Here is a 14682-nt window from a genome sequence, read left to right as displayed (position 1 = left end):
ACTTTTGATGCAACTTCTGCTGTTAGAAGGGGCAAAACAACTTCCAGCAAGCTGTTGCAAAATCCCAAAACAGGAATAAAACTCAGGAGTTCATTTTTAGTCTGCTTGGTTTTTGTTTTTGTTTTTTTAAAATGCTAAGTCCTGGCTTCTTTCAAATCTGCTGCATCACCAGGAGGCTGCAAAGTTCCCCTTCTGACATCTGAGAAGGAAGGTGGGCATGAAAAGTCACCCCCCAGGACGTGGAACTCGTGCTAAACCACAAAATACCACAAAACTTTGGATAAAATTCCTGGCAGCTGGCATCACATGGAGGAGCTGGCACTTAAGGGAAGGCAAGAGGCAGAGCCCTCATGATTGTCCCTGCATTAATCCCCTGTGCAGCTGGGCAGGAGGGGATCTTGTCAGAGGTGTTTGGCACAGGAATGTGACCTGGAACACTTGGAATGCTGGAGCCGAGCTCGGAGGGTTTGGATTTCACCTGGAACACGAGCATTTGGAACCATGGCCAGGCTAGGAGGTGCCCTGGCCTACGTGAGTGGTTCGTGGTGATGAGTGATAGCAACCTGTGATGCCTTGAGGGGCCTCCTAGACACAGAGACTGGACAGGAGTAAGGGAATAAAAGAGGTATTTATTTGAAAGGCCTTCAAAGGTACCCCCTGGGGGCCAGAGGCTACTGCCAAGAGGGACCCCAAGATGGACAACAGGTCCTGGCACAGCCTCCAGCAGCAGGGAGAGGAGCTGAGGGGGTGTAAGCACACCTGCAGCAGGGGGGCACAGGTGTCTGGGGAAATGATGCTCCAAGGGATGGAGCCCCTCTGGAGCCAGGCTGGGAGAGCTGGGGGTGCTCACCTGGAGAAGAGAACAATCCATGGAGAGCTCAGAGCCCCTTGCAGGGCCTAAAGGGGCTCCAGGAGAGCTGCAGAGGGACTGGGGACAAGGCATGGAGGGACAGGACACAGGGAATGGCTTCCCACTGCCAGAGGGCAGGGATGGATGGGACATTGGGCAGGAATTGTTCCCTGGGAGGGTGCTGAGGCCCTGGCACAGGGTGCCCAGAGCAGCTGGGGCTGCCCCTGGATCCCTGGCAGTGTCCAAGGCCAGGCTGGACATTGGGGCTTGGAGCAGCCTGGGACAGTGGGAGGTGTCCCTGCCCATGGCAGGGGTGGGATGGGCTCTAAGGTCCTTCCAACCCAAATCTTTCCATGATTTTGTGATTCTGATATTCTCCTCCTGGGAATGGTTGCCATGGGGCTTCCCTGTGTTTTGGCTGATGTGGTGCTTGTTGCTGTATCCATGGATTTCCTCAGTCCTGCCCTCAGGAATCCGAGTTTGTGTTTCTCCCTCCTCCTCCCAGGCTGCGCTAAGATCGTGTCTGACAAGCAGCCTGGCTGGGAAAATGGGATTGGGATTGATTTTGTTGCCTGCAGCCGCTGCTGGTTGGAGATTCTGCCACTGTTTTGTTTTAGAAGTCGATCTCCTTGTAATTCTTCCACAGTGAGCAAGAGCTTTCCCTCTAAGACATTAGGCTTGGCCTGAGCAGTCTGGGCTTAAAACTGAATTTTTCACGCTGTCCTGGCTCACAGAACTCGCTGCATCCAGCCCGGCCAGGGCTGGGGGTTCATTCCCTCTTCTTCCTTCCCGTTTCTCCTGCTGCAGGAAAAGGGACTCTCCCATCCCTCCTGCTTGGGATGTCCCCCTGGAGCTGCTAGAAAAGATCTCCCATGCCTTGCTAATCCCCAGGGAGGTGAGAGCACCCTGAAGCAAGGCCCCGTGTCATCAGGGCAGCCTGAAAATCACCTGGAAAACTGACATGGAAAACCTGAAGCAAACCACTGGGAATTAGATTTTCTGGGAAAGGAGGGGCCAAACCTGCAGGGAATGGGATTTGAGGGACTTGCTGTCTCCACTACAGCTTGTGCATGTCCAGAGCTTGTTTGGGAGCAATTAAGGCAGTGTCTTCAGCAGAGTAATTAATAGTAATTAAAGGCACGTTATCCGTGGATGTGTTGTTGGGGATGGAGTGAGGAATTCAGGGCTAGGCTTAAGCTCTCCCTGCTTTGAAAAGACACAAATCAGTCCCTTTTGAGATGGAGAGAGGGGGGAGAAGAAAATATCTGAGCCTTGTAGAAATTCCCCTGCGATATTTCCCCAACCACACCTGAAGCTGCCAAGGTTCCTCTCACCCAAAAAGGGCAAATTTTTAAGGGTTTTCCTTGTCAGAGTTGTGCCACACAGCACAAAGCTCCCAGGCCTTTTCCTGCAGTCAGAGATCCCCTGGTGTTTCAGGTAATAAATCTGTGTATTGGAGCTTTTCTTCTGCCATGACACCTCTCACAAGTTCTGTGTTTGCCCTTGCTAGGGCTTTTCTGTGGAAAAAAAAAACAAACCCAAATAAATGTGTCAGGGCTTCTGGTTTGTGCCAGCACCAGGAGGGTTTTGGAGAGGAGTCACTACTGGAAGTTGGAGCTGGATTTCTGCTGTGCTCCCAAGGACCAGCCTGCAGGGAAAAGCCGGGCTAGAATCTGCAAAGGAATCCAGGTTTAGGGGGGATTTGGGGGGAAAAGTAAATTTTTTTTTTTTTTTCCCTGTTCAGCAGTTGCATCCATAAAGCACAAGGGAGGACTCGGGAAGGTCCCCACGTGGATTAATCCACCTGGGATAATCAGGAATAGCTCTGCTGGGTAGGGCAAAGCCTCAGGAGCAAGGCTGAGGGGAATGAAAGACAAACTCCTTTTGCCTGCTGCTCTCCCTCTCCTTATTTTCCACACAGAAATCCCTCACATTCTTTGCAAGCCGGGTCTTGCCTCCACTCAAGGAGCTCAGATCATCACAAATACAACAGTTTTCCTGCACGTTTCCTGATCAAAGAAGCTCCAAGCAGGCAGGAGGTTGGGAGCAGGGGGGGAATGGGATAGGGTATCTCCTGCTGCCCTTTCTGAGAGTTTCCTGGGATTCCTGGGCTGTCACTGCTGGAATTTCTGGATGCCCAGTGAGACAACAGCCCCAGCATGGAGAATACCCCCTGTGCCTTGGCCACATTTCGAGGCAGATTTCATGACACACCTTTAATAACGCAGAATTCCTCTAAAAATTCCCAGTAAAGAGGGAACGTGCTCCATTTCAGCAACATTGCCTCAGCATTACCCAAACACTCAAGGTCACTGCAGCTCCTTCTTTCCACCCCCTCGCCGTGGCACTTTGCCACCAGCATTCCCATGGAATGGCTCCTTTTTTGATGAATCCTCGGGTGGTTTTTTGTTTTTTGGGATGGCCAGGGAAGAGCAGCACTGGCTGCTTTCCAAGCAGCTCCAAGGTTTGCACAGGGGCCTCTCTCCCCCCATGCCCTGGTTAATGGATCACCAAGACATGACCTGGCTGAGTCTGCTGGGAACAGGGGCTGGATAAACACCCACTCCACGGGCAACATTCCCACTTCAGGGCTTGCTGGGAATTTGGGGTGCCCAGGCAAACAGACCCCTCAAAACACTTCATTCTAACCCCCCCCAAAAAAGCATCCCTGCCACCTCCAGCTGAGAGTCTGAGTTTCTTATCCCAGAGCAGAAACGGGATAATTTAATGGGGGCATGGATAAGTCACAGAGATCTGTGATTGCCTCCATGAACACATCCATGGGGAGTGGGGGAAAGCTGCTGGAGTTAATGGATAACCTAGGATGGGGAAAGCTGTGGGCTGGAAATGCCAATCACACCAGGAGAAACACAGAACTGTAGAGTTGGAAAAGGCCTCTGAAATCACAGAGTCCAAAGGCTCCCCCCAGAACTGCCAAGGTCACTGCTAAACCGTGTCCCCAAGTGCCACATCCACACCTTAAAGCTCCTCTTCAAGAGGGGCAGGAGGAGCAAAGGGAATATTTCCAATATATCCTTCCCTGTCTGCAATTTTATACCTGCATAAAACGATAGATAAATATAATTATATAAATGTTATCATTTTAGGATGATGTGGTAACATTTTATAATAGTAAAATGGTATCATTTTATGATTATCATTTTAGAAATGATAAAACATCGTTTATAATTCTATTTTCTAATGATAATTTATGTCTGGTTTATACGTATTTTATATCTATAAACCAGAACATGGATGGCATGTAAGCACACATATATAAATACACAGAAATAGATCTATTTTATAGATTATATATTATACATCTTATATATGTTATATAAGATGTTAATTATATATTAATATATAATTAATAGATACTTAATATATAATTAATATATAATGAATATATAACGAATGTACAACATATATTAATATATAAGATATTAATTTATAAGATATAATATATAAGATATAAGATATAAGATATAATATGATATATGATATGTGATATATAATATATAATATATAATATATAAAACATAATATTAATATTATATATATTAATATATAATATTATATATTATATATATTATTATTTATTATATATAATATATAATATATAATATATTATATATTATATATTATGTATTATATAATTTAATATATAATATTATATATAATATATAATAATATATAATATGTAATGTTTAATATATAATATATATAATTATATATTATATATAGTAGTAACATAACATTATAATTATATAGATTATAGATTATATATTTAATATAAAATGTTATGTGTTATATTTATTATATAGAAATATAATATAATTATAATTTTATATACATATATAAAATTCACATATCTTTATAAAACCCCCACACATCCACAACTCCTTTGGGAGTAATTCCAGATAAAGAACCCAAACATCTCCGTGGTCTCAGCAGACACAGCCCCACCTTCTCCCTCCCCTCCTCCCTCCTCCCTCTCTCCCTTATCCAGCTAAAAATAAAGGAGGCTTGGGCACCCCAGTCTCCCTTGGGCCACTGGATGATAAATATCAAGCCTTGGTGTCAGTGACCCATCCCCAGGGCTGGGAGCACCAGCCTGTGTCCCTCTGCATCCAGAGGCATCCACGGGATGAGGGCGTTGCCTACGGACCCCAAATCCTCCTCTCCTGGGCTTCCCCTTGTCCAGAGCTAAGCCAGTCCTCAGAGGTTAAAAACCCTCAGGCCACAGTGAGAAAACTCCAGCAGGACTCATTTCTTCCCCCTGCCCCCCAACCTCCCGATGGGTTTATGGCCCCCAAATTCTCCCCATGGTCACAGCAGGACTTCCTCGCCAGCAGTAATGCTTGGATTTCCCCCACTGCCCCCCAGCAGCTCCCTGGGACACGGAAAATGCTGATGCTCAGGTGTGATAAATAGTTCTAGGCCTCCACACCTGCTCTGCTCCCACAGGGGGAAGAAGGACGGGGTTCTTTGTTCCTGCAGGAGGTTCTGCAGCTGATGAGGGACAAATTCTCAGCTCTTTGGACTCTTTGCATCACAGCCCCGTGATGAAGAACGGGCAGCACCTCCAGAGAGGCTGGGCTGGCTGGCTGGGAAGATGTTTGGTGCCAGGATCTGCAGGGAAAGCTGGCAGGGGATGATTTTAAGCCGTGCTTGCCACCTCATTCCCAGTCTGAGCCCCTCTGGAGCTGCTGGAAGTGCCAGAAGGACTGCAGCAGGTCCCAGGGCTGGGCTGAGGCAGCAGAAGTCTCCCCACCTCTCTGGGACTGCCAGAGAGGCCATTCCTGGGAGAGAAGGGCCTGTCCAGACACACAAGGAAGGACGAAGGCCATTTCTTCTGGAAATGTGGCGGTGGATGGGGAACAGCCAAGCACAGGCTCCAAGGAGGAATTTAGGAAGAAACTCTTGGCTGTGAGGGTGGGCAGGCCCTGGCACAGGGTGCCCAGAGCAGCTGGGGCTGCCCCTGGATCCCTGGCAGGGTCCAAGGCAAGGTTGGAGCACCCTGGGATAGTGGGAGGTGTCCCTGCCCATGGCAATGGGATGAGCTATAAGGCCCTTCCAACCCAAACTATTTTGGAATTCTGTGAGGAATGGTGTGTGGATCGTGGGTTGTTACTTTTGGGGATTATTTCTCCCCAGCACCCATTGTCCTCTTCCTAAGTGACCAGGTGTTTTCCAAGGATTACTGGGAAGAGGATGGAAACCTGCAGCACTGCCATCCCCTCCCCAGCCTCTGGACATTTCCAGCAGGCAGCAGAAGGGTGGGGAAGCTGCCAAGGAGCTGAGAGGGCCCCCTTTGTTAGGGAGGGCCTTTGTTAGGGGCTATTTAACCATTAACCAGCACAACACTCGCCCTGTGTTCCCAGTTCCCACTGCCACGCTGGGCCCCCACCTCTGTGTGTGTGGGCATTGCAGAGTCCTGAGCTGCTCCCAGCCCTGGAGACGTGGCCTGGCACAGCGTTCTGGTGGCCACAGGAGCCTCTGTGCCAGCCCTCTGCCCGCAGGCAGCCCACAGGTGTGGGGTCAGGGGGTTGGGACGGGTTGTTAACTTCCCTCTTGCAGCCATAACTCAGAGGACATGGCTGGAGGGGTTCAGAGAGCTCAGAAATGAAGCCTGGAGCTGCTGGGAGCTGAAGCGAGGCTCTCAGGCAGCCCTGATGCAACCATGGCACAGCAGGAGGACCTGGATCTGCAGGAATCTCCCCACAACCCTCAACCTCCAACCCCTTTTCCCCACCTTTCCCCAAAGGCCTTTTTTTTTTTTTCAGGGACAGTCCTGCAGGTTTAGCATCTTTACCAAGGGGACCTGAGAATCACACCAGTCCCAAGTGATTTTTGAAGCTGAGGGAGTAAGAAGAATGCTGGCAATTTCCTGATATCCCTGTGGAAAAGAAGTCTGGGGCAAGTTGGGTGATGTGACCAAGGTTAGGCAGGAGTCTAAAAATCCTGCATTTAGGCCCAGCTTTGCGTCCTGCTCTCTTCCTGGCAGCAAAATACAGATTTGGATGCAAGGCCAGGTGGGATCAGGAGCTTGTTTCCCCAGTCCCCCATCTTTTGGGAATGCTCCAGCACCATGGGATCACGAGAACCTCTGTCAGCTGCGAGCAGCTGCAAAATCTGGGTACGGATGGGCTGAGCAATAAAAATAATCCCAGAATCCCAGAAAGGTTCAGGTTGGAAAAGACCTTAAAGCCCATCCCATCCCACCCCTGCCATGGGCAGGGACACCTCCCACTATCCCAGGTTGCTCCAAGCCCTGTCCAACCTGGCCAGGAACATTTCCAGGGATCCAGGGGCAGCCCCAGCTTCTCTGGGCACGCTGTGCCTCCCCATGCTTTTATTATTTATTTACAGATTTTATCACTATTTATTAATAAAGACACATATTATAAGATTGTTAATATGGATACTAATCCGAATTCCCATCTATTGTATTATTCCCAACAATCAATAAGGATGACTAATAATAAATGAGAGGAATCTAATCTGAGGGCCGATGAAGAGCTGGCTGAGACACTCTCTGCCCTCCTCACAAATTCCCGCCGTGCTTCCAGCATTTCGAGAAGCTGTGGGATGCCATCAGTCAGGGAGGGAGGACAGGGGGTCATTCTGGTCACCTAGGGGGTGTCCAGGCACCAGAGCTCACCTTCCAGCAGTGGTTTAATGTCACTGCTGGAGAGTCTGATGGGCTTGGTGAGCTTTCCTCCCTGGAATCTCACACCAGCGTCTGAGGGAAGCAAACACAGGCTAAGCTGAAATAAACAGAATGGTTTATTCGAGCAAATATTCCCAGGCTGAGCTCTCCATATCCCACCATCCTCATGCTGAAATGTCTCAATTTTGCTCTGCCAGTCCAGCACGAGCCTTTTTTGATTTTTTTTGGCACGGAGTGTGTGCAAAGTGCTGAAAGTGCCTCCCAGCAGTGGCCTTGTGCTGCTCACACAAATGACTTGGGGTAATTCCCCCCAAGAAGAAGCTCCAGGATGGAGCTGCCTGAAGCAAAGCAAACAACGTTTGAACCACTGGGGAGGTTTTTTTTTCCTTCTTCTGGCAGTGGTTTCTAGGCTGTTTCTTGGTGATGGTCATCCTCAGGCCACCCAAAATTGGGCCAGAAGCACCTGGTGCCGTGCAGGAGCCGCCATGCTCCAAGGAACCAGCACCCTGCGGATTGCATTAACCGGGATGATCCTTTTAAAGATCCTTGCTGGGGAAGCAAATCCCGTTTGAAATAAAGCAGAGGGATTTAGCTTAACGAGGCAAAGCCAGGGAAGAGAGGGAGAAGGAGCTGTGTGGCTGACGCAGCACGAGGCGAGGCAGAACCTGCAGCTGAGCGGCTCCCAGGCTGGAGGAGACGTCGGGAAGCTGTGTGCATGGAAAAGCAGGATACACCAAGCTGGCGAGGCTGCCTTGTCCATGGGATCACTTGGAGATCACTCAGCAGCCCTCCTTGGTGGCCTTCGGAGATGGGGGGGTCTGCCAGGGACCAGCAGAGGAGCAACAGGGCACACACACACACTGGTGGCACATCTCTGCTTATTCCTGTCCTGACCCCGTCTCCCGCTGCTCCCAGCCCTGATCCATCCTCTCCTGCCCTTTGGAATGTTCCAGCTCCTTCTCAGCTGATGCAGCCCCCCAACTGCTCCCTCACTGCTCTTCCTCCCGTGCAGGGGCAGCATCCCTGGGCACTGCCCGGCGGCCCCAGGTGCCACCAGGGTCCCCCAAACGTCTTGCTGGGGACTGTTTGGCCTCTCTGCCCGCCCGGGGAGGTGGCACAGCCCCATCCATCAGGGCCAGCGCTGCCTCGGGCCGCCGCAAGGTCAGCAGCAGCCCCTTGCGCGACGTTCTCATGACAACCGGCCCAAACGCCGCCTCCTCCCCGCTGACAGAAGCGCTCTCCGGCCAGCAGCACAGGCTGCTCCCAGGAGGATGCCCGTCCTTGCCGCTGGGAGCTTCGCTGGCCACAGGGCACGGCCCTTCCCGCCCCTTCCCCGCACCTTGGGAGAAATCCCAGCTCCACGGCTCTGTGGGAGCGGGTAGATCCAGCTGCAGGGTCACACACACACCCGCTCGCAGCCTCTCAAACGCGCAGCCCAAACCCTGGCAGCTGTTTCTGTTCCCCCACCGCGGGGAAAGGGATGGTTCCCCCTTTCAACCAGGAGGAACCCCCCCCCAGCTCCATGTGGTGCCCAAAGTCCAGCTGCCCTGGCGCCCAGATAAGCCCAGGGACACGATGTCAGCGTGCACACCTCCATGCCAGAAAATCCCCAAAAATCAGCTGCTGCCGGCTGGGGTCGGTGAGGACAAGTGCCTTCGGGCTGAGGAAGGCGCGGGCACTGCAGCATCCACTGCTGGGCTTTCAGATCCATGGAAGCAGGAGGAGCTCGCGGTGTCCCATGGAAAATGGGGCCAGAGCATGGTCAGGAGCATCTTCAGGAGCACCGGAGCGTGTGGCAGAGGGACAGGAGCCCGTCGGTGATGCTCTATGTGAGGAAGGAGCTGCACCTTCCAGAGGCTCCCCGCAGGGCCAGGGGGCAGCTGAGCAATCCACAACTCAGTCCCGGAATGCCGCGGTGCAGGGAGTTGTGAGCCTTGATGGCAGCGCAGCAGCTGCAGCGCTGGGTAAGCCTTGAGGTTCAGAGAATCATGGAATCTCCTGAGTTGGAAGGATCCACACAGATCCAGTCCAGCCCCTGTCCCTGCACAGACAGCCCACCACTCCCACCCTGGGCATCCCTGGCAGCGCTGTCCAAACACTCCTGGAGCTCTGGCAGCCTCGGGGCCGTGCCCATTCCCTGGGGAGCCTGGGCAGTGCCCAGCACCCTCTGGGGGAAGAACCTTTCCCTGAGATCCAACCTAACCCTGCCCTGGCACAGCTCCAGCCATTCCCTGGGTCCTGTCACCCTTCAGAGCCCCCAAACCCTGATCCCACGCGGCAGATCCCACACCACATCCCCTCACCCAGACACTGCACACCCCACAAACCTCGGGCAGGGTGAGAACTCCCCGAGCCCTTCCAAGTCTCACTTTCGCAAGTCGGGCCCATCATTTCCCCTCTGGCTGCCTTGTCATCATTAAAAAAACAAAACAAACCAGAGAGAAAAAGTCGTTTACCACCCAGCTCCACCGCTCCCCTCCGAAATGTCACCCTGGGTTTCCTGTGTCAGCAGCCACCCAGGAGCAGAGGCAGCCTCGAGCTCTGTCTGCAGCATCCCGTTCGTTCCCCGGTGGTGCTTTAACCCCTGCAGACCTGGCTCTCTGCCGCCGCTGCCGCTCGCCCGAGGCCGCCCGTTTAAAAAAAAAAAAAAAAAAAAAAAAAAGCCACGCTGAGCAAAAATGGGAACTTTCTCCCTGCGTGATCGCCCCCGGAACGTGGATTGGAAATCAGAGGAGGTGGTGGAACAAACCCCGTCTCCCCCCAAAAAGCGTCTTCCTCTCACAGACGGCAGCAGAGATGCTGAGACGTCAAGTGACCTGCAAAAGGGCTCCGATTTCATGAAGCAGCAAATTATGGATGTCCCCCATGCCCTAGCGGGCTGCTACGTGACAGAGCCGTGACACTGGATCCTCGGCAGGTCACTCCTCTGTCCCCTTGGCTCCTCTCTTCCAGCAGGAACCTCCTTCCAACCACCCAAAACGCAGCACTGATGTTGAGAAATAAGCAGAACACTGGGGTTTTGGTTTTTGTTTGGTTTTTCGTTTGGTTTTTTTTTTCTTTTTTTTTTTTTATCAGGCCCTTTCATTGTATAAATAATTTATTTCAGTTCACAGCATTATGTCTGCATCTTAAAAAAAAAAAAAAAAAAAAAAAAGAAAGAAAAAGCAAAGGAAAAAAGGAGACAGGAGGAACAGAGACCGACGGACAACGGCGAGGGCAGGACACGGGCAGCAGGATATCGCGGATGGGGACACGGCAAAGGGACCTGAGGGAATGAGACCCGCCAAAAAACCCCCAGGCCGTTCATCACTTGGGAAGATGCTCAACCTTGCAAAGAGCCCAGACAGGAGCTGCTCTGCTGAGGCCCCTCTTCTTGCAGCCCACCGAGGGCGACGCTCGTCTTCACACGGGGGAGGCGGGGGGAAAGCGGGTGCTGGAACGTCACGGAAATACCACGGGAGCCAGGAGCTACTCGTTGGAAAAGTCTCTTTAATTATTGCAGAAAGCAGAGTGGCCGGCGAGGGCGCGGGCAGCGCGTCCCACCCGGCTCAGCTGAACCTTCCAGGGCTCGGCCATCTCTCCAAGGGGATGGGACAGACTCCCAGGAAGGACCCAGCTCCATCAAAACAGCCTTTCCATGCCAGCATTCGCTAAACCAAGGCCAGCCAGGAGGTAAAACCCACCAGGAACAGCCTGCACGTGTCATTCCTAAAAGCTGACCCCTCTGGAGCTCAACACAGCGCTCTCCCAAAACAGGGTTCATACATGTGGCTTCTGTGGCATCAAAAATAAATAATTCTTTTCTCTCTCTCTCTCTCACTTGACAGCAAGTACCAAAGTGTTGGAGGTGAAGACAAAGCAGGGAAACCCGAGGAGGCGGGAAGAGAGCCACCTGAACGGGTGGGACCAGCCCACACAAGTCGGGACTCGCGCCGGGAGCTCAAACCCCGCAAGAGGAGGAGAAGAAACACAACTCGGCTGCAGCGTTTGTTTCCTAACAAACCCCTCCCCACCCCCCGCCCCCCCCCCAAAAAAACCCAAACCCCGCTGTTTGGAAGGTGCTCGTCGCTGCAAGGGGAGGATCAACTCCCCGAAACCCCAAGGGCATTTTGCTTTTGTCTGCTCGGTGCTTTCCCCTTGGCTGCTCCGGGAAGGGGTTTGCTGGTGTAAAATCACCAGAAAATCCTGCCTGGCTCCAAATTCAACATATTTGGCCCCTGAGGGCTGCCTGCTTCAGCCCTGTGGGAAGCCAGGACCCCGGAGAGCTGGATCCCAGGCTGAAACACAGACAGCAAGTGGATTTTGGTGCCCAGCCCCATGCAGGTACTAAAATGTTCACCCGCAGGAGGAGGCGGCCAGGCCTGACCCTGCCCGGGCTGCTCTGCAGGCAGAGCTTGCCCATGTGGCTACTGGGCGAAGCGAGGGGCTTTTAATCGGGTTTAAATCTTTATTAAAAACCTACCACAGCCCCCCCCTTGTCTCTTCACCCCCGCCAGCTTCCCTTTCCAGCAGAGATTTTTTGCAGGCTCTCACCATCTCTGTCTGTCCGTCCATCCGTCCGTCCGTCCTGCCCTGCCGTGACCCCCCCCCTCCCCCCGACTTGGCCTCCTGCCCCACTGCAGAGCAGCGCAGTGGCCAGAACCCCAAACTCTGCTTTTTTTGGGGGGGGGTTTTACTGAGTAAGCCCTGGTTTGGATGGCCTCCAAAGCCGCACCTGGGAGCAGCCTGTGCGCGGGGACAACGCTCACCTGCGGGGGGCTTTGCTGCAGGAGGTGACACCAGCGAGCCTTCCTTTGAGAGATGGGGGTCCTGCACAACCCCCCCAGCGCTTCCAGCAGCGTTCACTCCAAACCCTTGGGTGGGTTTTTTTTTCTCCCTTTTTCCACCCTTTTTTTGAAGCAAAGAGCTCCGATCTCTGCACCATTCAGCAGCCGCTCAGCACCCCGGTGTCGCATCCCCCCCACCCACTCCCACCCCAAAGGCTGCCCGTCCTTGCTCCGCACCCTAAAACACCAGCCAGGGTGGGAGGGTGTCCCCTTACCCATCACACGCAGCCCCCCCAAGACGTTTCCTGCTGGTCCAGCCCCCCCCTCCAAGCTTTCGACGCCCCTTCCCACCGCCACCCGCGGGGGAGGGATCCAGGGATGCGGGCTGCGAGCCCCCTCCCCGCTGACCTTGCCGAGCCACGGTGCATCCGCACCCCCCCGGCAGCATCAACCCCCCGCCCCAAAATGTATGGGGGGGGCTGGCATCGACACCCCCCCGCCCCAAAATGCCCACGTTAGAGATCCAAAAGCACGCTGGGCTCCGCTCGAACGCACTTCAACAGGGTCCTGCCCTGTTGGTTCCCCGGCACACAAAGGCTCGGTGGTCCCGGAGGATGCAGAGGGGGGGATTCACCCCGTTTTTCCATGTTTCCAGCCCAAGGGAGTCCGCATCAGACCCTCAGGAGCGGTGGGAGAGGGGAGCTCCGGGATCCGGGCTCGGCTGGCGGGAGCCGCTTTGTTATCACCACTATTGTCTGTCCTTTGGGGAAGGAGGGGGGAAAAAATGAAGAGGGAAAAACAAAACAGAAACAGAAAAAGAACGATGAAACCCAAAAGAATCGCTTTGGTTCCGTCTCCCCCTCGGTTCCTTTGTCTGCTCCCCCATCCCTCCCCGCCTCGGCGGGGCTTCTACCGCTTCTTCTTCTGCTTGAGGGACTTCCTGCGCTTGAGGATCATCTCGTAGAGCTTGTCCATGCCCTCCGTCAGCCCCTCGCCGATGATGGCGCAGGCGGGCTGGATGTGGTAGGTGGTGGAAGGGGTCAGCTCGTGGAGGGCCAGCTGCTTCTCGATCTCGGCCACCGGCAGCGATTTGGGCAGGTCCTGCTTGTTGGCGATGACCAGCAGCGGGGTGCCCTGGTTCTCCGCGAACTTGGTCACCTTGTGCAGCTCCGTTTTGGCTTCCTCCAGCCGGTCCACGTCCACTGAGTCCACCACGTAGATGATGCCATCGGTGCAGCGGCTGTAGGACTTCCAGAGCGGGCGCAGCTTCTCCTGGCCGCCCACGTCCCAGAAGTGGCAGCTGATGCCCTTGGCCGTCCCGTTGCTGAGCCGGATCTTCTCCGTGTTGAAGCCGATGGTGGGCACGGTGTTGACGAACTCGTTGAACTTGAGGCGGTAGAGCACCGTGGTCTTGCCCGCCGAATCCAGGCCCAGCATGACGATGTGCAGGGACTGGAAAGCGGAGATGTTGGACGAGATGTTCCCCATGGCCACGGCTCACGGCCGCGCTCACAGCCCCGCGCCCATCCCCGCGCCGCCGGCCCGCAGCGGGGGCACGGCTCGGGGCGGCGGAGGGAGCCGGGAACAGGGGTCGGGGAGCGGGGATAAGGGATCGGGAACACGCAGCTCGGCTCCACGCGGCGGGACTGCCGACCCCCGCCCCGCCCGGCAGGAGGAGGAGGAGGGAAAGGAGGAGGAGGAAGAGAAAGAGGAGGAGAGGAGGAGGAGGAGGAGGGGCCGCGCCGCCGCCTTCCTCCCGCTCCGCCCCGCGTCCTGCCCGCATCGCCCGACCCTGCACCGCCCCTGCCTGAGCTCTGAGCTTCACCTGCTCCTGTCTGAGCTTCACCTGCCCCTGCCTGCGCTGCTGCTCCTCGGGGACCCCCCCCGTGCTGGAAGCTTGGTTAGCCTCACGTTTGTCATCGTGACCGACCAAAGAAAGCAGTAAAAAACCCCTTAAAAATAGTAACCAAGCCAAGATGTGGCTGGCCCATGCCTGGAAGCGCCCAAGGCCAGACTGAACGGGGCTTGGAGCAACCTGGGCTAGTGGAAGGTGTCCCTGCCCGTGGAGGGGGTGGAATGAGATGAGCTTTAAAGCCCTTTCCAACCCAAACCATTCTCTGGGATTATTCATTGCACGTGAGACACCAGGAGGGGCTTCCCACTGCACCAGAAGCTGCTCAGGCACAGCTCTCCAGGGACACCTGGCACCAGCGACGATCCGAGCCGGCAAGCAGGGAGCAATGCGGAGCATCTGCGTCCCCTGCAGCTGGCACAGTGTCCCAAAGCGGAGAGACGGCACCAGGGGAAAACCTCGCCTGTGCTGGATCCCGGGCTGGGCTGGCACTGGTGTTCATCGCCGCTCTGAATGCCTTTTGCTTCTCATGTTTTGTAAA

The 14682-nt window shown here is 54.0% G+C and overlaps 1 protein-coding gene across 1 annotated transcript; it reads right to left on the bottom strand.

The window, feature by feature from the left end:
• Window positions 1–12735: 12735 nt before the first annotated feature.
• On the bottom strand, window positions 12736–13985 carry ARL4C (ARF like GTPase 4C). Its single transcript, XM_069021678.1, has 2 exons — window positions 13203–13985; window positions 12736–13049 (listed from the first exon to the last, which is right to left on the bottom strand). Exons 1-2 carry the CDS (start codon window positions 13775–13777, stop codon window positions 12920–12922), a joined length of 705 nt encoding a protein of 234 aa, XP_068877779.1. The 5' UTR covers window positions 13778–13985; the 3' UTR covers window positions 12736–12919.
• Between the last annotated feature and the right edge of the window lie 697 nt (window positions 13986–14682).

The sequence above is a fragment of the Aphelocoma coerulescens genome, chromosome 7 (assembly GCF_041296385.1).
Source record: "Aphelocoma coerulescens isolate FSJ_1873_10779 chromosome 7, UR_Acoe_1.0, whole genome shotgun sequence".
In the NCBI taxonomy this organism is placed as follows: Eukaryota; Metazoa; Chordata; class Aves; order Passeriformes; family Corvidae; genus Aphelocoma; species Aphelocoma coerulescens.
This window is presented reverse-complemented; position numbering and strand designations above follow the sequence as displayed.